This window comes from Eleutherodactylus coqui, chromosome 4, assembly GCF_035609145.1.
Source record: "Eleutherodactylus coqui strain aEleCoq1 chromosome 4, aEleCoq1.hap1, whole genome shotgun sequence".
NCBI classification, from domain to species: Eukaryota; Metazoa; Chordata; class Amphibia; order Anura; family Eleutherodactylidae; genus Eleutherodactylus; species Eleutherodactylus coqui.
The window spans coordinates 182,473,553-182,500,912 of NC_089840.1; the positions used below are offsets into that span (position 1 = coordinate 182,473,553).

The 27,360-nt window shown below is 46.9% G+C and overlaps 1 protein-coding gene across 1 annotated transcript in view; it reads left to right on the forward strand.

Annotated features, from left to right (window-relative positions):
- SYT15 (synaptotagmin 15) overlaps positions 1–27,360 on the forward strand; it is an 85,334-nt gene that overhangs the window by 24,331 nt on the left and 33,643 nt on the right. Inside the window, exon 6 of the mRNA XM_066598739.1 lies at positions 13,744–13,864. Coding sequence (XP_066454836.1) covers positions 13,744–13,864 — 121 coding nt within the window. The remainder of the gene's footprint in view (positions 1–13,743; positions 13,865–27,360) is intronic.

Genomic DNA, 27,360 nt, shown 5'->3' on the forward strand with positions numbered 1-27,360 from the left:
AATAGGCCACTGAAGTGAATGGGCCACGCAAATACATGGTGAATGCGCAGGAAACCTGTGTATTTACTGCATATTTGCTCACCATTTCAGTGGGCAAAACTGCAATCCTTTTTACGTACGCAAATATACAGGCATAAGCGATTTTCGATTGCGGAAATACGCAGCGTATTTGTGCGACTGAAATACAATTACACCCGTGTGAACGAGCTCTAATAGTGACCCTGATAGTGGCCCCAGTAAAAAGTGAACCTGATAGTGGCCCCAGTAAAAATAACAACCCCACAGTGGCCCAATTAGTAATATTAACCCTCATAGAAATGTTATAATTATAAGCCCCCCCATAGTAATAATAAGCCCCCTCAGTAATAAGCCCCCACCTCAGTAATAAGCAGCCTCCCCCCTCCTCCAGTAATAAGCAGCCTCCCCCTCCTCCAGTAATAAGCAGCCTCCCCCTCCCCCAGTAATAAGCAGCCTCCCCCTCCCCCAGTAATAAGCAGCCTCCCCCTCCCCCAGTAATAAGCAGCCTCCCCCTCCCCCAGTAATAAGCAGCCTCCCCCTCCCCCAGTAATAAGCAGCCTCCCCCTCCCCCAGTAATAAGCAGCCTCCCCCTCCCCCAGTAATAAGCAGCCTCCCCCCCCAGTAATAAGCAGCCTCCCCCCCCAGTAATAAGCAGCCTCCCCCCCCCAGTAATAAGCAGCCTCCACCCCCAGTAATAAGCAGCCTCCCCCCCCAGTAATAAGCAGCCTCCCCCCCAGTAATAAGCAGCCTCCCCCCCAGTAATAAGCAGCCTCCCCCCCAGTAATAAGCAGCCTCCCCCCCAGTAATAAGCAGCCTCCCCCCCCAGTAATAAGCAGCCTCCCCCCCCAGTAATAAGCAGCCTCCCCCCCCAGTAATAAGCAGCCTCCCCCCCCCAGTAATAAGCAGCCTCCCCCCCCCCCAGTAATAAGCAGCCTCCCCCCCCCCAGTAATAAGCAGCCTCCCCCCCCCCAGTAATAAGCAGCCCCCCCCCCCCAGTAATAAGCAGCCTCCCCCCCCCAGTAATAAGCAGCCTCCCCCCCAGTAATAAGCAGCCTCCCCCCCAGTAATAAGCAGCCTCCCCCCCCAGTAATAAGCAGCCTCCCCCCCCAGTAATAAGCAGCCTCCCCCCCCAGTAATAAGCAGCCTCCCCCCCAGTAATAAGCAGCCTCCCCCCCCAGTAATAAGCAGCCTCCCCCCCAGTAATAGGCAGCCCCCACCCCGCAGTAATAGGCAGCCCCTACCCCGCAGTAATAGGCAGCCCCTACCCCGCAGTAATAGGCAGCCCCCACCCCGCAGTAATAGGCAGCCCCCACCCCGCAGTAATAGGCAGCCCCCACCCCGCAGTAATAGGCAGCCCCCACCCCGCAGTAATAGGCAGCCCCCACCCCGCAGTAATAGGCAGCCCCCACCCCGCAGTAATAGGCAGCCCCCACCCCGCAGTAATAGGCAGCCCCCACCCCGCAGTAATAGGCAGCCCCCACCCCGCAGTAATAGGCAGCCCCCACCCCGCAGTAATAGGCAGCCCCCACCCCGCAGTAATAGGCAGCCCCCACCCCGCAGTAATAGGCAGCCCCCCCCCTCAGTAATAGGCAGCCCCTCCCCCGCAGTAATAGGCAGCCCCTCCCCCGCAGTAATAGGCAGCCCCTCCCCCGCAGTAATAGGCAGCCCCTCCCCCGCAGTAATAGGCAGCCCCTCCCCCGCAGTAATAGGCAGCCCCTCCCCCGCAGTAATAGGCAGCCCCTCCCCCAAGAAATAAGCAGCCTCTACCCCAAGTAATAGGCAGTCCACCCGACAGTAATGCCCCACCCCCCTAGTAATAAGCACCCCCCCCAGTAATAGGCAGTCCACCCCCAGTAATAGGCAGCCTCCACTCCCAGTAATAGGCAGCCCCCGCCCCCAGAAATAAGCAGCCCCCCCAGTAATAGGCAGCCCCCACCCCTCAGTAATAAGCAGCCCCCCCCCCAGAAATAAGCAACCCCCACCCCTGAATAATAAGCCGCCCCCCGTAATAAGTAGCACCCACCCAACCCATATACTTACCTCCTCGTTGCTGTCAGCGTCGTTCCCTCTCTCCACGTCAGTGTGTGCGCCTGGCAGGCTTCCTCCCCGAGTCCTCTCCTGCGGAACTAATGAGCAGGGGACTCTGGGAGGAGGATCCTGGCTGCACACTGACGTCAGTGTGCCCCGGGATCAGTGGCAACAGCGCGATTACCAGCGGGGAGCTGCGGCACCCTAGCTGGTAATCGCTTCAGTGGTGAGCGGCGTTGGCACGCCGCGGGCTACATAACACGATGCAGCGGGCCGGATTCGGCCTGCGGGCCTTGTGTTTGACACATGTGATCTATTATATCCAGGAATGTAAAAAGGGGGCGCTCTAACTATGCATAAATATATTACAAAGATCTCTCCCATCATTCATTTATATCCGTTTTTGCTCGTTTAAATGATTTTTTTGAATGATAATCGTTCTGTGTTAAAAGGTCTGAAGCTCTCCTGATGCTAAGCTGATCGCATCGTTTCATGTCTGCAACCAAGCAGTCATCTTAATGGGAACTTGGCAGCCAGTTTTCCATTCTCCTGCAGTTCAAGTAAAAAACAACCCATGTGCATACAGCCATTCAAATCAATGAGTCTTATTTCCATCCAATTTGCAGACTGATTTTTCGGTCTGATTTTCAGACCGATTTGAAAAAAACGTATGTGTGCAAGAAGTCAAAGACTGTATAAAGGGGCTTTCCCAAACCAGAGTACTTTGTTATATTGCTACGATGTGCTGTCACATGCTGCTCAATAGAGGTCCAACTGTCTGGACCCCCAACAATGCTTTCAAAGCAGGGCTGCATCGCTAGCTAAGTGCTGTGGCTCCTTCACTGATTTCCTTCCACACCAATACTCTGGGCCATTTGCTGTGTAGGAAAACCCAATATACCCTCATTTGTTCTCCTAATTAGCGGTGGCACTAGAGGTCAGACCCTCATCAATTCTAATGTTATACAATATCCTAGCGATATGCCATAACAACTGTTGGGAATACTCTTTGTAAGCCCTGTATTCCAAAGCAGTCTTTATGGATCCTTGAGTAGAGAGAGATCATGTCCACACAGAAATCCTTTTGAGTGCACTCTTCTGGGTGAAAGCTAAAACCCAGACATGACATATCGCCACTAGAGATGAGCGAACACCAAAATGTTCGGGTGCTCGTTATTCGGAACGAACTTCCCGCGATGCTCGAGGGTTCATTTCGAACAACGAACCCCATTGAAGTCAATGGGCGACCAGAGCATTTTTGTATTTCGCCGATGCTCGCTAAGGTTTTCATGTGTGAAAATCTGGGCAATTCAACAAAGTGATGGGAACGACACAACAACGGATAGGGCAGGCGAGGGGCTACATGTTGGGCTGCATCTCAAGTTCCCAGGTCCCACTATTAAGCCACAATACCGGCACGAGTGGCCCCCCCCCCCCCCTCCCAACAACTTTTACTTCTGAAAAGCCCTCATTAGCATGGCATACCTTTGCTAAGCACCACACTACCTCCAACAAAGCACAATCACTGCCTGCATGACACTCCACTGACACTTCTCCTGGGTTACATGCTGCCCAACCGCCCCCCCTCCCCCCCACAGCGCACACCAAAGTGTCCCTGGGAAGCCTTCAGCTGCCCTCATGCCACACCACGCTCATGTCTATTTAGAATTGCGTCTGCCATGACGAGGGACCGCAGGCACACACTGCAGAGGTTGGCACGGCTAGGCAGCGACCCTCTTTAAAAGGGGCGGGGCGATAGCCCACAATGCTGTACAGAAGCAATGAGAAATAGAATCCTGTGCCACCGCCATCAGGAGCTGCACACGTGGGCATAGCAATGGGGAACCTATGTGCCACACACTATTCATTCTGTCAAGGTGTCTGCATGCCCCAGTCAGACCGGGCTTTTTAATTCATAGACACAGGCAGGTACAACTCCCTATTGTGAAGTCCCTGTCGACCCACAGCATGGGTGGCTCCCTGGAACCCACCGGCGGTACACAGAAATATCCCATTGCATTGCCCAACACAGCTGAGGTAGTAATGTCGTGCTTAATGCAGGTGGGCTTCGGCCCACACTGCATGCCCCAGTCTGACTGGGGTTCTTTATAAGTGTACAGATGTAGTAAAAACTCCGTGTGCACCTACAGCATGGGTGGGTGCCAGGAAGCTACCGGCGGCACATAGAAATATCCCATTGCATTGCCCAACACAGCTGAGGTAGTAATGTTGTGCTTAACCCTTTCCAATCCAATTTGTATATGGTTTTCCTAGGGGGCTTACTCTTTTTCTGCCGTTATACAACGGCGCTATATGCTGGCTAAAGCCAGTACTGCATGAGCTGACACGTAGGATAGGCTCCGACAGCAGAGAGGCTGGCAATATACAGTAAGAGAACCCCGACGGACGTCTACCAACAACGGAGCTGTACAGCCTTAAACCCTAATGTCTTCACAGGTCACACAGTGGACTGGAAAGGGTTAATGCAGGTGGGTTTCGGCCCACACTGCATGCCCCAGTCAGACTGGGTTTCTTTATAAGTGGAAACAGATGCATTTATAATTCCCTGTGGACCCACAGCATGGGTGGGTGCCAGGAAGCCACCGGCGGTACATAGAAATATCCCATTGCATTGCCCAACACAGCTGAGGTAGTAATGTCGTGCTTAATGCAGGTGGGCTTCGGCCCACACTGCATGCCCCAGTCAGACTGGGGTTCTTTAGAAGTGGACACATGTAGGTTAAACTCCCTGTGGACCCACTGCCTGGGTGGGTGCCAGGAAGCCACCGGCGGTACATAGAAATATCCCATTGCATTGCCCAACACAGCTGAGGTAGTAATGTCGTGCGTAATACAGGTGGGCTTCGGCCCACACTGCATGCCCCAGTCAGACTGGGGTTCTTTAGAAGTGTACAGATGTATTAAAAACTCCGTGTGCACCTACAGCATGGGTGGCTCCCTGGAACCCACCGGCGGTACATAAAAATATCCCATTGCATTGCCCAACACAGCTGAGGTAGTAATGTCGTGCTTAATGCAGGTGGGCTTCGGCCCACACTGCATGCCCCAGTCAGACTGGGGTTCTTTACAAGTGGACACATGTAGGTTAAACTCCCTGTGGACCCACTGCCTGGGTGGGTGCCAGGAAGCCACCGGCGGTACATAGAAATATCCCATTGCATTGCCCAACACAGCTGAGGTAGTAATGTCGTGCGTAATACAGGTGGGCTTCGGCCCACACTGCATGCCCCAGTCAGACTGGGGTTCTTTAGAAGTGGACACATGCAGTTACAACTCCCTGTGGACCCACAGCATGGGTGGCTCCCTGGAACCCACCGGCGGTACATAAAAATATCCCATTGCATTGCCCAACACAGCTGAGGTAACGTCAGCTGTAATGCAGGTGGGCTAAAAATTAATTTGATTACACTGTAGGCGAGGGCCCACAAAAATTGCTGTATCAACAGTACTAATGTACATCCCAAAAATTGGCCATGGCCAGCCAAGAGGGCACGTGAAACCCATTAATCGCTTTGGTTAATGTGGCTTAAGTGGTAACTAGGCCTGGAGGCAGCCCAGTGTAACGAAAAATTGGTTCTAGTTAAAGTTCCAATGCTTTTAAGCGCATTGAAACTTATAAAAATTGTTCAGAAAAATTATTTGAGTGAGCCTTGTGGCCCTAAGAAAAATTGCCCGTTCAGCGTGATTACGTGAGGTTTCAGGAGGAGGAGCAGGAGGAGGAGGAGGAGGAATATTAGACACAGATTGATGAAGCAGAAATGTCCCCGTTTTGGATGGTGAGAGAGAACGTAGCTTCTATCCGCGGGTGCAGCCTACGTATTGCTTACGTATCGCTGCTGTCCGCTGGTGGAGAACAGAAGTCTGGGGAAATCCAGCCTTTGTTCATCTTGATGAGTGTTAGCCTGTCGGCACTGTCGGTTGACAAGCGGCTACGCTTATCTGTGATGATTCCCCCAGCCGCACTAAACACCCTCTCCGACAAGACGCTAGCCGCAGGACAAGCAAGCACCTCCAGGGCATACAGCGCTAGTTCAGGCCACGTGTCCAGCTTCGACACCCAGTAGTTGTAGGGGGCAGAGGCGTCACCAAGGATGGTCGTGCGATCCGCTACGTACTCCCTCACCATCCTTTTACAGTGCTCCCGCCGACTCAGCCGTGACTGGGGAGCGGTGACACAGTCTTGGTGGGGAGCCATAAAGCTGGCCAGGCCCTTAAAGACTGTTGCACTGCCTGGGATGTACATGCTGCTCGATCTACGCACATCCCCTGCTACCTTGCCCTCGGTACTGCGCCTTCTGCCACTAGCGCTGTCGGCTGGGAATTTTACCATCAGCTTGTCCGCAAGGGTCCTGTGGTATAGCAACACTCTCGAACCCCTTTCCTCTTCGGGAATCAGAGTGGGCAGGTTCTCCTTATACCGTGGATCGAGCAGTGTGTACACCCAGTAATCCGTCGTGGCCAGAATGCGTGCAACGCGAGGGTCACGAGAAAGGCATCCTAACATGAAGTCAGCCATGTGTGCCAGGGTACCTGTACGCAACACATGGCTGTCTTCACTAGGAAGATCACTTTTAGGATCCTCCTCCTCCTCAGGCCATACACGCTGAAAGGATGACAGGCAATCAGCCGGTGTACCGTCAGCAGCGGCCCAAGCTGTCTCTTCCCCCTCCTCCTCCTCCTCCTGTACGCGCTGAGAAATAGACAGGAGGGTGCCCTGACTATCCAGCGGCATACTGTCTTCCCCCGCCCCCGTTTCCGAGCGCAAAGCAGCTGCCTTTATGGTTTGCAGGGAATTTCTCAAGATGCATAGCAGAGGAATGGTGACGCTAATGATTGTAGCATCGCCGCTCACCACCTGGGTAGACTCCTCAAAATTACCAAGGACATGGCAGATGTCTGCCAACCAGGCCCACTCTTCTGAAAGGAATTGAGGAGGCTGACTCCCACTGCGCCGCCCATGTTGGAGTTGGTATTCGACTATAGCTCTACGCTGTTCATAGAGCCTGGCCAACATGTGGAGCGTAGAGTTCCACCGTGTGGGCACGTCGCACAGCAGTCGGTGCACTGGCAGCTTAAAGTGATGTTGCAGGGTGCGCAGGGTGGCAGCGTCCGTGTGGGACTTGCGAAAATGTGCACAGAGCCGGCGCGCCTTTACGAGCAGGTCTGACAAGCGTGGGTAGCTTTTCAGAAAGCGCTGAACCACCAAATTAAAGACGTGGGCCAGGCATGGCACGTGCGTGAGGCTGCCGAGCTGCAGAGCCGCCACCAGGTTACGGCCGTTGTCACACACGACCATGCCCGGTTGGAGGCTCAGCGGCGCAAGCCAGCGGTCGGTCTGCTGTGTCAGACCCTGCAGCAGTTCGTGGGCCGTGTGCCTCTTATCGCCTAAGCTGAGTAGTTTCAGCACGGCCTGCTGACGCTTGCCCACCGCTGTGCTGCCACACCGCGCGACACTGACTGCTGGCGACATGCTGCTGCTAACACATCTTGATTGCGAGACAGAGGAGGAGGAGGAGGAGGAGGAGGGTGCTTTAGTGGAGGAAGCATACACCTCCGCAGATACCACCACCGAGCTGGGGCCCGCAATTCTGGGGGTGGGTAGGACGTGAGCGGTCCCAGGCTCTGACTCGGTCCCAGCCTCCACTAAATTCACCCAATGTGCCGTCAGGGAGATGTAGTGGCCCTGCCCGCCTGTGCTTGTCCACGTGTCCGTAGTTAAGTGGACCGTGGCAGTAACCGCGTTGGTGAGGGCGCGTACAATGTTGCGGGAGACGTGGTCGTGCAGGGCTGGGACGGCACATCGGGAAAAGTAGTGGCGACTGGGAACTGAGTAGCGCGGGGCCGCCGCCTCCATGATACTTTTGAAGGACTCCGTTTCCACAACCCTATACGGCAGCATCTCAAGGCTGATGAATTTTGCTATGCGGACGGTTAACGTTTGAGCGTGCGGGTGCGTGGCGGCGTACTTGCGCTTGCGCTCCAACCGTTGCGCAAGCGACGGCTGGACGGTGCGCTGAACTACACTGCTGGATGGGGCCGAGGACAGCGGAGGTGAGGGTGTGGGTGCAGGCCAGGAGACGGTAGTGCCTGTGTCCTGAGAGGGGGGTTGCATCTCAGTGGCAGGTTGGGGCACAGGGGGAGAGGCAGGGGTGCAAACCGGAGGCGCTGAACGGCCTTCGTCCCACCTTGCGGGGTGCTTGGCCATCATATGTCTGCGCATGGTGGTGGTGGTGAGGCTGTTGGTGTTGGCTCCCCGGCTGAGCTTTGCGCGACAAAGGTTGCACACCACTGTTCGTCGGTCGTCAGGCGTCTCTGTGAAAAACTGCCAGACCTTAGAGCACCTCGGCCTCTGCAGGGTGGCATGGCGCGAGGGGGCGCTTTGGGAAACACTTGGTGGATTATTCGGTCTGGCCCTGCCTCTACCCCTGGCCACCGCACTGCCTCTTGCAACCTGCCCTGCTGATGCCCTTGACTCCCCCTCTGAAGACCTGTCCTCCTGAGTAAGCGTTGCACACCAGGTGGGGTCAGTCACCTCATCGTCCTGCTGCTCTTCCTCCAAATCCTCTGTGCGCTGCTCCCTCGGACTTACTGCCCTTACTACTACCTCACTGCAAGACAACTGTGTCTGATCGTCATCGTCCTCCTCACCCACAGAAAGTTGTTGAGACAGTTGACGGAAGTCCCCAGCCTCTTCCCCCGGACCCCGGGAACTTTCGAATGGTTGGGCATCAGTGACGATAAACTCCTCTGGTGGGAGAGGAACCGCTGCTGCCCAATCTAAGCAGGGGCCCGAGAACAGTTCCTGGGAGTGTTCCCGCTCCTGAGCAGGTGTTATTGTAGTGGAGTGAGGAGGCTGGGAGGAAGGAGGAGCAGCAGACAGAGGATTCGGATTGGCAGCAGTGGACGGCGCAGAACTGCGGGTAGACGATAGGTTGCTCGAAGCACTTTCTGCCATCCAGGACCGGACCTGCTCACACTGCTCATTTTCTAATAACCGTCTCCCGCGTGGACCCATTAATTGGGCGATGAATGTGGGGACACCAGAAACGTGCCTCTCTCCTAATCGCGCAGCAGTCGGCTGCGACACAACTGGATCAGGAGCTTGGCCTGTGCCCACACCCTGACTTGGCCCTCCGCGTCCTCGGCCGCGTCCACGTCCTCTAGGCCTACCCCTACCCCTCAGCATGCTGTATTACCAGTGATTTGATTTCACAGGCAGGAAATAAATTGGCGCAAGACTGCAGGCCAAATATAATTTTTTCCCTTTTTTGAAAACGAAAGGCCCCACTGCCTCTAGTGAATGAATAATCTAAGTTTAATAACTGTGCTGTTTTCCTGCTAATGTGTCACAGAACGTGAGGGTAGCAGAGTTATTAACTGTGGCAGAGCAGGTATTTTTTTTCCCAATTAAGGAAAGCAAATGGCGAAGCCAGGAGTAAAACGTAGCTGGGTGCGTATGATTTTTACAGGTTGCAGACGCAGCCGACACGTGTCCACCGGCGTTAGGACGGACAGAGGCAGGACAAATAGAATTATTTTCCGTTTTTTTGCACCAAAAGGCAGCACTGCGTATATTCTATGAACATGAGAAGTTTAATAACTGTGCTGTTTTCCTGCTAATGTGTCACAGAACGTGAGGGTAGCAGAGTTATTAACTGTGGCAGAGCAGGTATTTTTTTCCCAATTAAGGAAAGCAAATGGCGAAGCCAGGAGTAAAACGTAGCTGGGTGCGTATGATTTTTACAGGTTGCAGACGCAGCCGACACGTGTCCACCGGCGTTAGGACGGACAGAGGCAGGACAAATAGAATTATTTTCCGTTTTTTTGCACCAAAAGGCAGCACTGCGTATATTCTATGAACATGAGAAGTTTAATAACTGTGCTGTTTTCCTGCTAATGTGTCACAGAACGTGAGGGTAGCAGAGTTATTAACTGTGGCAGAGCAGGTATTTTTTTTCCCAATTAAGGAAAGCAAATGGCGAAGCCAGGAGTAAAACGTAGCTGGGTGCGTATGATTTTTACAGGTTGCAGACGCAGCCGACACGTGTCCACCGGCGTTAGGACGGACAGAGGCAGGACAAATAGAATTATTTTCCGTTTTTTTGCACCAAAAGGCAGCACTGCGTATATTCTATGAACATGAGAAGTTTAATAACTGTGCTGTTTTCCTGCTAATGTGTCACAGAACGTGAGGGTAGCAGAGTTATTAACTGTGGCAGAGCAGGTATTTTTTTTCCCAATTAAGGAAAGCAAATGGCGAAGCCAGGAGTAAAACGTAGCTGGGTGCGTATGATTTTTACAGGTTGCACACGCAGCCGACACGTGTCCACCGGCGTTAGGACGGACAGAGGCAGGACAAATAGAATTATTTTCACTTGTTTTACAAGCAAAAGGCAGCACTGCGTATATTCTATGAATAATAACTGTGTTGTGGCCCTGCCTATACAATTCTTTCCCTGCAGTATCAATGGAGGGTGGAATGCTCTGAAGAGGCGATTTTGAGAAGCAAAAAAAAATGCAGCACAGCTAACAGCAGCCTGGACAGTACTGCACACGGATAAATATGGCCCTAGAAAGGACCGTTGAGGTTCTTGAAGGCTACACTCACTCCTAACACTCTCCCTGCCTATGCAGCACTTCTGTCCCTAATGCCAGGTGCAACGCTCTGCAGAGCCGATTTTGAGAAAAAAAAAATGGCACTGCTAACAGCAGCCAACACACAGCTATCAGTGGCCCTAATAAGGACCTTTGGGGGGTCTTGAAGCCTACACTAACTACCAATTCTTTCCCTACAGCAGCTCCGGTACAAACAGCACTGTCCCTCAGCTAACTCACCAGGCATCTGAGCCGAACCGCGGGAGGGGCCGACTTTTATGTTCGGGTGACACCTGATCTTCCCAGCCACTCACAGCAGGGGGGTGGTATGGGGCTTGAACGTTACAGGGGGAAGTTGTAATGCCTTCCCTGTCTTTCAATTGGCCAAAAAAAGCGCGCTAACGTCTCAGGGAAGGAAGTGAAAGTAACCAGAACACCGCATGGTGTTCGTTACGAATAACGAACATCCCGAACACCCTAATATTCGCACGAATATCAAGCTCGGAAGAACACGTTCGCTCATCTCTAATCGCCACCACTAGACCTCAAACTTGGGTTGAGGAAATCACTTGTAAAGACATTGAAGAGAAATGGAATGTGTGGCTACAAATGTAGAAAACTTCCTGCAATGAGCATGAAAAAGCTAGAAGCAAGTAAATTCGATGGACCACAAATTCGGGAATTCATGAAAGACTGGCATTTCCAAAATTCAGTGGCCAACTTTGAGGCTTGTGTGTGGTCATTGCTTTGTATGGTTGTAGCACATTACCTTGGAAACTAGAAAGCCGTGAACTACGATGAACTTGTGTAGAATACGCTCACTTCTGTTCCTGAACACTTGGGTGTAGCAGGAGCATCAGATTGCAGGACCTGCAGGCATTTTGGATTGATTTTCAGATTGTCTTAGTGATGTAAGTGATGAACAGGGTGAACAATTTCACCAGGAAATAGGGAGCGTGGAAGAACAGGACTGTGGATGATGGGATACACCTATGATGGCAGACCATTGGTGAAACATCCAGTGCGAATGTCCAGAAACTTCTCATCACAGGAAATCACAGAAATGTAGTTTTAGGGACATCTGAAAGAAGAAACTTGTTTTATTCGTGTTCTCAGCTTCTTGGGATTTATTTTTTGTTCTTTCAGCTTTTGATTGATAGTGATTACGAATATAATATAATATGTGTACATTTATATAGACATATGTCATATCTTGATTAGCAGACCTGATGGAAAAGACTGTCATTTTCAGAATCCATGACCCTAAAATACCCGCCAAAAGTCTGTCACCAAACATTGTGTTCCCCTGTGTGAGGCCTTATTCACATGACCATATGTGGATATAGGATATCCTCAAATCATGACCTGTTAGAGGTAATTAAAGCACGTTGTGCATTAGTAGACATCTTAAGTCTAAGGCTGGGTTCCCACAGGACCGAATCCTGCTGGAAATCTCGCAGTTTGGCCGCATCGAAAAAAACTTGAGATTTCCGCCAGGAAAGCCCTGCTTCAAAACCCGCGGCACTTAGCCACAGGTTGTGGAGCGGCTTGGCCACATGCTTTTCCAATGCGGCCAGCACTCCCATGGCCGCAACGGAAAAAAAAAAATGACATGCTGCGGCTGGGGAATCCGCACCACAGCGCCGGCTTTGCCACGACGGATTGGCCGTCCCGTGTGGACGAGATTTTTGACAAATCTCGTCCACATTGCTGGCTAATCCTAGGATTATTGGCCATAGGCGGATTTGCCACAGCGAAATTCCGGACGGAATTTCCGCTGCAAATCCGCCCTGTGTGAACCCAGCCTAAGACCTCTTTCACACAACCATATGCTTTTTTACACTTGGACGTACATTGTGAAAAGTCGCATGAAAGAATAGGAGCCACGATCAAGTCCTGAACTTAATTAGCATATTATAGGCCATTCATACGGCTGCTCCCTATCAGGAAAACAATACGCTGCAGCGTGGAAATCCTACGGTCGTCAGAAATCCCTTGGAATGACTGCTAATGCTTAAATAGAGCCCCCTCCCCCTCCACTTTTTCTACTTCCATAGAAGCTCTATTGAAACTTCCTGTGAATCTCGGCAAAAGTGATTTAGGCTGGGTTCACACAGGGCGGATTCCCGTCGGAAATCTCGCGGTTTGGCCGCAGCAAAAACCGCGAGATTTCCGCCGGGAGAACCGCCGCGGCGGCTTTGAAGCGGCTCGGCCGCATGCTTTTCCGTTGCGGCCGGCGCTCCCATAGAGAAGAGCGCGGCCGCAATGTAAATAAACAAAAAAAATAAAAGTAAATAGACATGCTGCATCTTTTGAAACCGCGGTTTCAACCGGGATTGCCGCAGTGGATTAGCCGTCCCGTGTGGACGAGATTTCTGAAAAATCTCATCCACATGGCTGGCTAATCCCGAGATTAGCGGCCGCGGGCGGTTTTGCTGCGGGCGGATCTGCTGCGGCAAAACCGTGGCAAATCCGCCCTGTGTGAATCCAGCCTTATCGTTCACAGTGATGCTGCAAGATTGAAAAAATTTGCTGCATGTCCTCTTTTGGGGCAATTATTTCCTGTGGAATCCTTAAAAAAAAATCACATCCCACTTACATGCCATGTGAATCCCATACAAGTGCGATTCGATTTTTACCTTTGAAACTCATGGAAACGCTTCGGATTATTTTTCACACGTGTGAAAATCGCAAGTGTATAGATGCCTTGCGCTTTTAAACATAAATGCATCATGCTTGCATCCAGGTGTGCAAGTTTACAAGTGCGATACCGACCTGAGTTTCTCGGACTAATATCGTGCTTGCCCGTGTGAATGCAGCCTTAGAAAGTAATGGAAACTGCAATCTCGTATGTAGCCTTTCTTCCTCTCGGTTGTACATGGCCAAAATGTTTTTTGTTTCTTTTCAAAATGTTCGAGTGGACTCGGTAAACTGGCGTAGAGTGAACGTGTTCATTTTCTAACGCAGGAAGGTAGGAGGGCACTTCTCTTCAGTGTAGTCAGAGCTTCATGTAATATTGGAATCATGGTCAAGAATTAAATATCCCAGCTTACATCCTAAAATATTTGTATTCTCTTCCAGCCACCATCGGAGTACGGGGACGTACAGTTCTCCCTAAGCTATAATGATTACCTTGGCCGTCTGACGGTCGTGGTGCTGAGAGCTCGGGGGATTCAGTATCAGGAGGACCGTGGTGTTGTCAGTGAGTAAGACCTCCCCTTCATTACCTGTAGTAGTGGATAGACTTAGTAAGACCTACCCTGTGGGACATGTGACATCCTGTAGGAACCGCAAGCTAAATATTTTAACTAGACTTTAACTAAAGTGACCAGATTTTCCCAGGGTCAAAGTGGGACAAAGGGGTGTGGGCAGGGGCGGAGCTTATCACTTATGATTTTACCTCCCTCATTATAAATCGGACAGGGCCGTTTCAAAAAAGACAGAGAGGAACGCTCTGTGGTTGTTTCCTAGCAGCGGGCAATCTGTAGTACATCATTAGCGGAACATCAGCCTCAATACACACCATTTGGTGCATGTTTTATCGTGGGATTTTATCACATATTTTTGTGTGGAAATCACCCCCTCATTAAGAAGAGGTGAATTCCGCAGTGGAAAAAGCTCTAAAATTGACATGCTGCGGAATTAAATTCTGCACTGCATATCATTTTTCGCAGGGTAATGTGCAGATTTTTCTTCAGCGTTTGGACAAGATTTTTAAAATCTCATCACACTTGGCTGATACAGCTACTGTAAATTCTGCAGCAAATCTGTTCTGTGTAATAATAGTGTCCCTAAACTGGTGGCCCTGGTAGTACTAGTGTTCCTTATATTGGCCCTAGTAGTAGTCTCCCCCATAAGCTGCTGCCAGACACCACTGACCAAGGCTTATCTCCCTGAGAACATAAGAATTGGGCGGTTGAAATCCGATTGCCTGATCCTTCTGTCCCCGAAGTCCCTGCGCCCCCCTACACAGTACATGCATATAAGGCTCCATCTACTCTAGGTTGCTGTTTTTCACATTTAAGCCTTATTCACACGACCATATATATGCAGCTATTGTAGCTGCGTTAAAAATTTACAACCATCTGAAGCATCGGATTCCAATGTATTCATTCAGATAAGCGATTTTTAGCCACATAAAATAATTGTTGAAACCGGGGACCGATTTTATATGGCGTGTGAAAAGATAAGTCTTGCCCTATCTTTGGCCGAGATACACTGGAAGCTCCCATAGACTTCTGTGGGAGCTGAAATAATGGGAGGGAGTATAGAAGCGTCTAACGTTGGGAAAGTAGTACAGGTGGCTCTATTTACGAATTAGCAGTAATTCCGAGGATTTCTGCTGACCGTGGGATTTCTGTGCTGCAGCGTATTTTTTCGCTGATACGCCACAGCCTCCTGTGTGAATGGACAAGAAAACCCTAATTAAGATCAAGACTTGATTGTGGCTATTCTTCATTCATGCAATTTTTAGCCGCAATTGGCCGAGTGTAAAAACGCATACGGTCGTGTGAAGGAGGCATAAAGTGTGAGAGGCAGGACCGTTATCGAGACTTGCAAGAGATGTATAGCAAAAACGTGTGCGGAGAACGCTAGTTCACAACTACTTGATCATACCTTATAATAAAAGTAAATGCTCTGCCTATTGCTGCTTGATACAAGTGATTGTATTGTGATTTCTTGTGCACTTATCATACTTCTTGGTTCATAATGAAAAAGTGCTAAAATAATTCTCCAGTATATACAGCAGCAGTCTACTGCAACAAACACAAAGCTTTCTGTGTCACAACCACTACTGTACACTATATATACATACACTAGAGTGCTGCCAAAATATTCTGTTCCAGCCCTCAGGCAGCAGTTACAAAGAGCACTTTCCCCAAAAAGTAGACAATGGGGCAGATTTATGAAACTGTCTAAAAGTAAAATGGTCTTAGTTGCCCCCCGAAAGGAAATCACAGCATAGCTTTCATTCTATATTCTGCTCTGGTAGATGTAAGCAACACTGTGATTGGCTGCTGGGGGCAACTAAACAGTTTTTCTTTTAGACAGTTTCATAAATCTGCTCTATAATATGTGTCTGTTACAGAGGTAGTCTGGGGAGCAGAATTGAAAAAATGTCACCTAATCCCATCGCGACGGCGCCCGGTCCCCCACTGCACTCTTCTGTGCGCAACATTGCCATCACTGTTGCAGAATATTGGCTGATCCTCAGTTATATACAGCCAGCAATCTGCTACGGCGGTCTCAGAGATGGGACATAGTCACTGGACCCAGAAAAGGCGCACAGTAAGGGGCCAGCAGAGCGGGAGCTGAGGGGGAGCGGGTGAGGTGAATATGACTTTTCTTTATGAGTTTTATACAGCGATGAGAAAGTTTCATTTGAATTATAATCTGTCGGTGGACTGCCCTTTTACATTGAATTGCAGTATATTGTGGGAATTCCTATGACAAGATTATGTGGTGCCCCAGCGGCCAGCTAGACATAATGCTGAGGAGCTGGAAGGGTAGAGTTGGCACTTGTCACGGTGGCTCTTTCCAGACTCCTTCCTGGAGGGATGCACGCAACCTCGGCCCAAGTACCGCTAGACCTCTTCCAGGCAATGCTGGGACAGCAATTACCTGTATACATGTGGTAGACTGTAGACTTGTCACGTGTGATGTCACCGTTCCTTCTCACCGTAGATTGTACCCAGCGGTTCAATAGAACGTTCAAAGAAAGTTCACACACACAGTTAACTTAAGTACCTCAGTCCCTGGGAACGGGCAGATACTGGAAAAACTTTAGTTGAAGCTTGACAGCATACATCTTAATACACACCAGTGCAGGCAGGACAGACACCGGTCCTACAGTCTACGTTATCTATAAGGTACCACTCCTGGAAGGGGAACACTCCAGAGGAGGATGGGGGTAGGATCACTCCACAGACTCACTTGATTCAGAACTTGGATCACTGTATGGTGGACTCTTCTCTCCACTCAGCTCTCACTCTTAAATTAAGGCTCCTGGGATAGTGACATCAGGATACCTTTCCTCAGTCTCCATTCGCTTCACCACATAAGGGTTAAAGGTACCCCCATGTGGCTGGCATTCTCACTCCTCTCACTACTGTTGAAGATCATGGACTCTCGCACCACACCCCGATTACTCATTTATAGAGTACAGACATCACATGACTCAACATATATTGATACTTTTTCCAGACATATCTCAGCCACTTTCAGACATTAACCTTTCATATGCTGCAGCTGTACAATATACACACAATAGAAGACATGACATGTATGACATTTATGGAGGGGCCAAAAATATAAATTTTGGTCCACTACAATTACGTGAGCTCTTTGAGGAACTTTTCACAAGGGACAGAATAATCAGCACCAGTGTTAGAGAAAATGCCCTCCTACGGAATATATTTAGCACCTAAATTCGCACTGCTAACATGCAGATTTTAATGCTGGCAATTTCGGATCACAATCCACAGTTGGCTGTGCAGATTTTGGTGCAGAACTCAGGACCGGAATATTCTGGAATGCTGTTATGGAATTTTCAAAATTACCAATTATTTGGATACTAAATATTATTTGAAAACAATATGGTGTAAATATGTGGGCTATAAATGCAGTATAAGGCCTCATTCACAGGCGATGCGATTGTACACTGGCCACACTATGGCCAAAAAATGCATCAATGAAGAATAGCCGCAATCAAGTCTCGGGATTAGTTAGCGTTTTCTCGCCCATTCACATGGGTATCGTGTGAAAAACACGCTGCAGCGTGGAATTCTGTTGGTCAGCAGAAATCATCATAATGACTTCTAATGCTTAAATAGATCCAGCTGTCTTCTTTCCCGAGTGCCACACGCAGGTCAACTCCCTCCCCCTTCCTTTTTTCAGCTCCCATAGGAGTCTATGGGAGGATCCAGCATTTTTCGCTAAAAGATAAGTTATTCCCTATCTTTTGATGCAGCATGAAAAATCTTTCACGTTTTGATGGTGTGATTTTTTTTTTTTTTCACACATATGAAAATCGCCCATGTGCATGAATGCATTGGAATCCAATACTTCACATGCTCGCGATACTCAGCTGACATTTTAGCTAAAAACGCTTGTGTGAAAGAGTCCCTAGAGTGGACACTGTATTATTTTGGCATTGTATGGTATTATGTGGGCATGAGTTTTTTAAATAATGACAATGACTGATTAAAAATGACAAGTTTTACTGTCCTAGTTGCCCAGGGCTCTTTTTTTTTTTTTTTTTTTTTAAATTTTTTTTTCAGAAAATCGGGCCTTGCTGCAGACACTCTGTATACCTCTGTACACAACATTTATTATGCATGAGTATTTAGTTTGTGTTTTGCAAGAAATATTCTTCTCTTCTAGTTAGTATTCATGAATTGAATCGTAATACTCTTCTCTTTTAATTTAAATGCTTTTGTACGGTAGTTCATCTTTTTACAGTGTAGGTAATGCATTCAGTTTAAATCAGACTTGGATTTACCCATCTACGCTGCACCATAGACCAGATTAATTTGCTATGAGCCATTAACAGCAAGGTGCTTAAATAATTGCCAATTAAATGATCTTCAGATGGAAGGACCACATGCACAGACAGAACAGACAATTCACCACTTATTTAATAAAGCAAGCAGACTTTTCATTAAATTAGACTGTGATCTATGTTAGAACATAATTGGTGAGCATACATGTGGTCAAAGATTTAAATGCTTATATGACGTCTTACCAATCTTGCCTATTGAAAAGACACTAAAATTGAGTCTAAAAAAAAACAAAACTATACATGCATAATTTTTTACATGGTCATAAAGTATGGGGGCAGGAATTTAGCTAAAAAACTGAAAGAGTAAATTTAAGGGGGGATTCAGACGACCGTATATCGGCTCAGTTTTCACGCAGAGCCTATATACGGTGTCCTTGTGTGAAGGGGGGGGGAGGATGTAAGAGCTAGCAGCAGGAACTGAGCTCCCACTCCTTCCTCGCCCCTTGCCACAATTTGCAATAGGAGGGGGTGAGACGGGGTGGAGCTAAGCGCCGGGACTTAGCTCCGGCCCTGTCCCACCCCTCCCATTGCAAATAGTGGCAAGGGGCAGGAGCTCAGTTCCTGCTGCTGGCTCTTCCACCCCCCCCCCCCTGCACACAAGGACACCGTATATCGGCTCGGCATGAAAACTGAGCCGATATACGGTCGTCTGAATCCACCCTAAGAGTTGTCTCCTGACACAAACGTATCAGCTATCCGCAGAGTAAAGAGTCTGATCTGCGGGAATCTGCCCATTGGGACACCACTGATCACAAGAACCAGGGTCCTGAGTGTCCTGGAGCAGTGGTCATACGTGCCCACTACTGCTCCGTTAATTTGAGGGCTCCTTCACATGAGTGTATGCGTTTTTGCAGTCACCCGCACGCACCGGTAAATCATGTGAATGAAGAGATGATGCTATCAAGTCCCAAGCTAAATTTGCGTTTTCTCGTCCATTCACATGGTCGGGTGTGACATATTAGCAAAAAAATACACCGCAGCCCGGAAATCACATGCTCTGCATAAAACCTTGGAATGACTTCAAATGCCTAAATAGAGGCACCTGTAAGCTTTTCCTTGCGTTGGATGTTGCTAATTTTCTAGCTCCGGCAACGTATAATTATGGTCACTGATTTTTTTTTCTGTCACATATGTGCCTTTTTTTTTTTTTTTTGTGAAACGTTTTTACGCGCCATAAAATCGCCCATGTGAACGAATGCATTGAAATCCAATGCCTCAGATGGTCCCGATTAATGGCCAGCGTAAAAACACTTGTGTGAATAAAGCTTAAGTGGGACTGCTGGAGATGGTAAAACACTTTTACTCTGTCTCTGGCAATATCATAAAAAAATTATTTTTTTCTTAGATTAGCAGTGGATATGATTTTGCAATACATTTTAGGGCTCCTTTACATGGGGGCTGCAATTTTCGATCGACTGACCAGATTACGGCTGCATCTCCCGTTTATACACCCGTTCAATTTACGGATTGTTAGCATCAGCTGACCTTCTAGTAGCTTGTTTTCTAGAATAATTGAAAAGATGGTTAAAACCAGGAAACACAATTCTGAACCAAATATAATTTAATGTCAGATACAATTCTCTACCCTACTAAAGCTGCATTTACACTGGACGACTGTTGGCGAACGATGCCCGACACTCGTCCCCGCATGTACTCACTCCAGTGCTATCGCACAGGAGTGAGTATCGCTGGCTCTCTGACAGCGGCCAGCAGGGGGCAGGGGCGGCAGGAGGAGATTTCTCTCCTCGCCTTCCCCCTCTCCTCTCCATACAATCATCATTCAGGATCATCGCTCATTGTTTAGGCTGCATAAAATCCTGAACAATTAGTGTTCAGTTTAAACAGCAGCCGTTCAGTACTGAACGGCCACTGTGTTAAGTGAATGGAGAGGGGCGGGGGAGAGCAAGGAGTGAAATCTCCTCCAGCCGCCCTGCTGCGAGACAGCGTTACTCGCTCCTGTGCAACAGCATGGGAGCTAGTGTATGCGGGGACAAGTGTCGGGCATCGTTTGCACAACATTCGTCCCGTGTAAGTGGGGCTTAACATAAACACTGTTTGTATACTAAGTTGCAACACATGTTTCTTTTTATGAGAGAGACTTTCTTATCTTAAGCATTGGATCCAATGTCATAGGATACGCTGATGATTATACACAATTCAGTGGTTACATTTACAGTGAATTAAATCTAACAAAGGGAAATCTGATTACAGCCGCATCACCTCTGCTATAAAGGGTACAGATAGTACATCAGTAAGATTTAGACTGTTATCCTACCAAAGTTATGAGTCATATGCCTTATGCAAATGAAAGAACAGTGTTGACTTATTATTGCAGGGCTTGCTTGATGGGCACCTTTGGAAATGTCATCAAATCTCTTCATCTGTGAAGGTCACAAAGAGTAATTAATACATCTTTTGCAGCTACATTTGTATCCAGTGACATCAAATTCATAATGAGTGTGATGTTTCCCTTCTGATGATACTTAAAGAGAACCTGACATTACAAAATGCACACGCTTGACGTTTGATGCAGAACAGAGCTCTGAGTCCAAGAGGCCAGCCATGTTGGCCTCTTCCTGCTAACAGCAAGTGGACTGACAGCTTTATCCCTATGCAGAAAAGGGGAGAGAGTTGACAATCTTCATGTCGTCAGGTCAGTGAATGGACAATGACAAGATAAAAAGTAGTGCACTTGTTTCATAGTGGAGTCCGCTGCAGGGTGGGACTCCTCTAAAAATCCAAGTAGGTCCTTAGTAATCCAAGGCAATGTTGTAGAAATCCAACTTGTCTTTATTCAGAAACGGGAATATGCAACCTAGACATACATGATGCTTGATAAAGGAGGCAATTTGCGTATCTCCAAAATGCGTTGCATCATATACACACATGTACTGCAACAAGATAAAAAGTAGTGCACTTGTTTCATAGTGGAGTCCGCTGCAGGGTGGGACTCCTCTAAAAATCCAAGTAGGTCCTTAGTAATCCAAGGCAATGTTGTAGAAATCCAACTTGTCTTTATTCAGAAACGGGAATATGCAACCTAGACATACATGATGCTTGATAAAGGAGGCAATTTGCGTATCTCCAAAATGCGTTGCATCATATACACACATGTACTGCCACTGCATCATGTCTGCGACGTTAGATTCCCAGGCATGAGCAGTGCCAATCAGCCTATACGCAATCTCTGCTAGGGCTCCTTCACACGAACGTATGTGTTAATCCCCCCCCCCTCTCGTGTGCGCTATATAATTGCATAAATGAAGAATTACTGTAATCAAGTCCCGATCTTAATTAGCATATTTCATACCATTCGCACAGGCAGCTGCTGCGCATTAGCAAAAAAACCCCACAAAAACGATAAAAACCGGTGATCGCAGTAAAATGCTCAAAATGACCAATAATGATTAATTAGAGCCAGCTGTCGTCTTTTCCCTCCATTGTATGCAGATAAACTCCCTCCTCTTTTTTTCCGCTCCAAGCGACATGCTCCATTTTTACATGCATTTGCGCATCTAAGACACAAAAGGAGCCTGGACATTGTGCAGTCATGGTGTGCACAAATGACTGCGCGATCTGTGGGGAAATTGATAACATCCGGGACTAATAAGGTTGCACAGCCTTTTAAATCATGGCATGGGAGTGTCCTGCGCCAATGTGAGCAGTCTCCGACAGCACAGGATGCACAGTAAAATGCTCTAAAATGTGCGCAACCTTCACAACGCAACTATTTTTGTATTGTCTGAAGCCATTCTTAGTTTGTTACTTTGTAATGTCTGATTTTGTTTGTACTTGTAATGGTTGTAAAGTGCTGTAGAATGCGGGTGCTATATAAATAACATCTGTTAGCATAGTTTCACATGGGCGATCGCAATATCGCCGCAAGAAAATCTTTCTAATGTTAAAAATGCATTGCATCGCACAAAACCCACAAGTTTCTGCTTTGCAGTGCGATATAAAGGAAGCTCTATAGGGAATCATGCGTGATAAAAATAATTGCACATTGTAGAAAAATAGGACGTGCCGCGATTTTTTTTCCTTGTAACATCAAATGAGTGAAAACATCGCAAATGGAAATGAAGCCATTGAAAATCATTGGTTTCATAATTCTTCATTTTCACTCATTCTTGCATCACGCGATTTTATCACTAGTGTGAAACCGGCTTTAGGCTGCTCTTACACGGCCGAGAATATCGTGCTGGCTTTGTGTGGTGCGAGGCGCACAAATCTCGCATGAATATGAACCCCTTTCTTTTAGGGAGTTTATATACATGAAAATCACATGTCTTATATTTTTGAAATTCCTCGAAACGCATCGCCCATTGATTGTTTTCAATATAAAAGGAATGGCCTGCGATGTGCACATGAGTGTGATGCTAGTATTCCCATTGAAAACAATGGGAAACACTTGACGATCCTCTAACATGGCTGAAAGCCGCGCCATAGGATCGCTACTTCACAGAAGTGATGGGAGGCGTTCTTAATGAAAAACGCTTTGCATCCGTGGGTTCACGAGCGTAATATCGGGCCACATTTCATGGCCTGATATTGTGCTCGGCCATGTGTAGGTAGCCCCAAGGTATGTTCACAGGTGGAGTGTACACTACATATTTCCTGTCGCAAATTTGCATGGAGAAACTACCCAGCATACCCTTGTATGTATTACAAGAACTGTCACCCACTTCTAGTGCATAAAGTATACAATGTAATGGACTTGCAGTGTGCATTTATTCTGGACTTATTATTAACCAACAGACCAGACAGAATTGTGGGGGTGCAGGTTGAGGGACACATAATTCCCACTGTCATTCAATAGGAAGCCTTATCGGGGAGCGACAAAAAAAAACTAAACTTTAACAAAGCAAAATTTGATCAGCTCTGAATTACCCTTGGCAAAATTAAATGGGACAGCGTCCTCAAAAATAACAGTACAGGTGACAAATGAGAGAAGTTATTTAAAAATAAAAGAACTATGAATAAAAGGAAACCAAGACTTTAACGGGGGCAATAAGTGAAAAAAAGAAAGCGTTTAAATTACTAAAGCAAAAAGACAGAGAAGCGCTAAAAATATGCAGGGAAATAAACAAAATATGTAAGGAAAAGATAAAAACTGCCAAAGAGGAGAGACTGGTTGCCAAAAAGAGCAAAAATAACCCTAAACTAGTTTTCAATTATATAAACGGTAAAAGGATTTGCACTGAAAGCACTGGCCCTTTAACAAATAATGCAGGAGAAATCTTAGAAGATGATGGGGGGAAGGCAAATCTATTAAATAGCTTTTTCTCAAGTGTACTCATGAGAGAAAAAGACATGTTACAAGAGATGCAGGGGGATAAAATGAACCCTCCACTAAATATCACCTCCCTAATGAAGGAGGAAGTTGAATACCCAGAGAGGCTATCAAGATTGGCATTATCCACCCTAGAAAAAAAGATGGTTAAGGGGCGACCAAATAACTATGTAAAAATACATTAGGGGACAATACAGGGATCTCTCCCATGATTTGTTTATACCCAGGACTGTGACAGTAACAAGAGGGCATCCTCTATGCCAAAGGCCCATTTAGACAGGACGAATGTCGGGCAAACGATGCCTGACACTTGTCCCTGCATACACTCGCTCCTGTGTTGTTGCAATTTACACTGAACAGTTGCTATTTACACTGAATGATCATCGTTCAGCTCATCATCCATCGTTTATGCAGCATAGACGATGAGCTGAATGATGAACGTTCAGTGTAAACAGCAGCTTTTCAGTATTGAACGGCCGCTATGTTAAGTTAATGGAGAGGGACGGGGGAGCGCGAGAAGTGAAATCTGCTGCAGCTGACGTGCTGTGAGCCAGCGTTACTAGCTCCCGTGCAGCAGCACGAGAGTGGGTATGTGCAAGGATGAGTGTCGGGAATTGTTTGCCCAACATTCGTCCCGTCTAAATGGGCCTTTAGAGGAAAGAAGGTTTCATCACCAGCACAAGGGGGTTCTTTACTGTAAGAGCAGTGAAACTGTGGAGCTCTCTGTCTGAGGATATAGTGATGGTAAAATCCATAGCGGAGTTTAATAGGAGACTAGACAGCTTTTTTAGAGCGCTATGATATTACAGGATATAGACATTAAATACCCAGCGGGTTGTTGATCTCAAATGTTGATCCAGGGATTATTTTGACTGCCATTATGGAGCTGGGAAGGAATTGTTTTCCCCAGAGTGAGGATATATTGGCTACTGTCTCACCGTTGCAACATTTGTCTTTTTTCAGCCTAGCATACTATTATGTTATTTTCAGTAGCCACCATGTTAATAAACGCTGTGGGTTTTCACCACTTTAATTTAACAAGGTAAAATTGATGGCATATCTGTACCAAAATCGATGGAAATTCTGTGGGTAACATGTAAATTTAGATTTTGCCATAGATCCTGCACATGGCTGACTGAATAAAAGTAGAGAGACTTGATTAAATCATTAATATGGCCCATCCAAATGATATTTGAAAGCGATTTTTACAACATTTGCTTAATGATCTCTGTAAGTTGTGTTATAGCTGCTCTGCATCCAAAACAACAGCTGCTATTTTATCATAATAGGAAATGCTTCCAATGGAATTTCCCACACTATTTGCATGTCTGTTTTTCAAGTTATGCTGGTTTCAGGCAATATTACAACATATGATTTGGAAAGAGCTCTGTTTCATTGTTCTGCAGCTGTACCTGGTTTAACCTGCTCAGGACTGACGACAAGTTCCGATTCTATGGACACTAACTTGTCAAACAACTTGTGCCTATATGATAGCCAGTATGATAACTAGCAAAAATGCTACTTAGTTTGTTTACTTAAAATTAGGTTTTTGTGCTAGAAATAATCACACTAAAGTGTTGGCCACTAGGGATCTCCCTTCTTCCTAGCTTAAAGTCTCCTGTGGGCTCTCAAATGATTGACAGTTGATGTGACAGGATGTTCAGGAGGGGGATGAGTCATCCTGATCATTGAACTGTATGAGGAGGCGGGAGATACGCATAGTCCTGCTTCTGGAGCTAATGGTGGGTTATCTGCTGCTGTTCATTCAATGTGCACAGCAGAAGTATAGCATGACGGGCGGCTTCCATTGACTACAATGAAAGCCGCCTGCGCATATACCTGCAGCAAATAGGACATGCTGCAGGTAATTTCATGCTGCAGAATTCCGTGGTGGAATTCCGCAGCATGTACATTGAGCTATTAGGTTCAATAGAACCTAATAGCTGCAGTGAAACGGCGCGGATTTCCGCCGCGTTTTACGCAATGGAAATTCGGCTGTGTGCATTAGGCCTAAAGGCTGAGGGCTCCTAGCACAATAAACATGCAAGGAGGGATTGGCAGGGCCCGGCTTTTATAGGGAGACTAATCAGGGAAAACACAGGGTGGAGCCAATCATGGAAACACAGGAGCATGGAACTAGGGCAAGGTTTAGCATGAGTAAATGATAGCTCACTGAGGAGAGACAGCGGTGCACGGTCCTGCCTTCCACTGAGAGACTGCGGTTGTGAGTGGTCACAACTGCAGTCTACCAGTGCACTGCCGGCCGTGTGATTGGTCTGGGTAGCGGTGCTCTGATAGTGTCGGGGAGGAGAGCAGAGTCAGCGTCAGCAGACCATGTTGACAGTATGTGCTGTATATAATCATCTATGTATAGCTGGTATAAATTATAGCTGTACATATATAATTATATACAGTATATACCCAGGTTATACCAGCATGGTCCATATCACTATAAACAGGGAGGTGTATAAGGTAAACCAGCTGCACATTCATAATTATATACAAGAGATATCCAGGGTGTACCCACATGCTTCATATCTATATATATAAAGACGAAAGCCCTCACTCACTCACTCACTCACTCACTCACTCACTCACTGATTCACTGACTGACTCGCCACTAATTCTCTAACTTGAGAAATATGAAATTTGGTAAGGGCATAGATTATGTCCAAAATAGGAAAAGTAAAGCGGTCCCAACTCGATTATTCAAATCTAGCGCAAAAGAATTAGCATCGAAATTTTACATACATAATCTAAATCTCTCACTTCCCAATGTCATAGAAACTTGAAATTTGGCACGAGCATCGATTATGTCACAAATAGGAAAAGCTAATGGGTTCCAACTCGATTATTCAATTCTAGCACAAAAGAACTAGCGTCCAAATTTTACGCACGGAATCTAATTCTCCAACTTCCCAATGTCATAGAAATTTGAAATTTTGCACGAGCATTGATTATGTCATAAATAGGAAAAGCTAATGGGTCCCAACTCGATAATTCAATTCTAAGCGCAAAAGAATTAGCGTCCAAATTTTACGTACGGAATCTAATTCTCTCACTTCTCGATGTCATAAAAACTTGCAATTTGGCACGAGCATTAATTATATCATAAATAGGAAAAGTTAATGGGTCCCAACTCGATTATTCAATTCTAAATGCAAAAGAATTAGCGTCCAAATTTTACGTACGAAATCTAATTCTCTCACTTCTTGGTATAATAGAAACTTGAGATTTGGTACGGGCATTGATTGTGTCATAAATATGAAAAGCTAACGGGTCCCAACTCGATTATTCAATTCTAAGCGCAAAAGAATGTGTCCACATTTTACGTACGAAATCTAATTCTCTCACTTTTTGCTGTAATAGAAACTTGAGATTTGGCACGGGCATTGATTGTGTCATAAATAGGAAAAGCTAATAGATACCAACTCGATTATTCAATTCTAAGTGCAAAAGAATTACCGTCCAAATTTTACGTACAGAATCTAATTCTCTCACTTCCTGATGTCATAGAAACGTGGAATTTTGCACTGGCATTGATTATATCATAAATAGGAAAAGCTAATGGGTCCGAACTCGATTATTCACTTCTAAGCGCAAAACAATTAGGGTCCAAATTTTACGTATTCAATCTAATTCTTTCACTTCCCGGTGTCATAGAAACTTGAGATTTGGCACAGGTATTGATTATGTCATGAATTGGAAAAGTTAATGGGTCCCAACTCAATTATTCAATTCTAAGCGCAAAAGAATTAGCGTCCAAATTTTATGTACGTAATCTAATTCTCTCACTTCCTTATGTCATTTTATATAAAGGAAACGTTGCATTTGTGCTTCCTAGTGG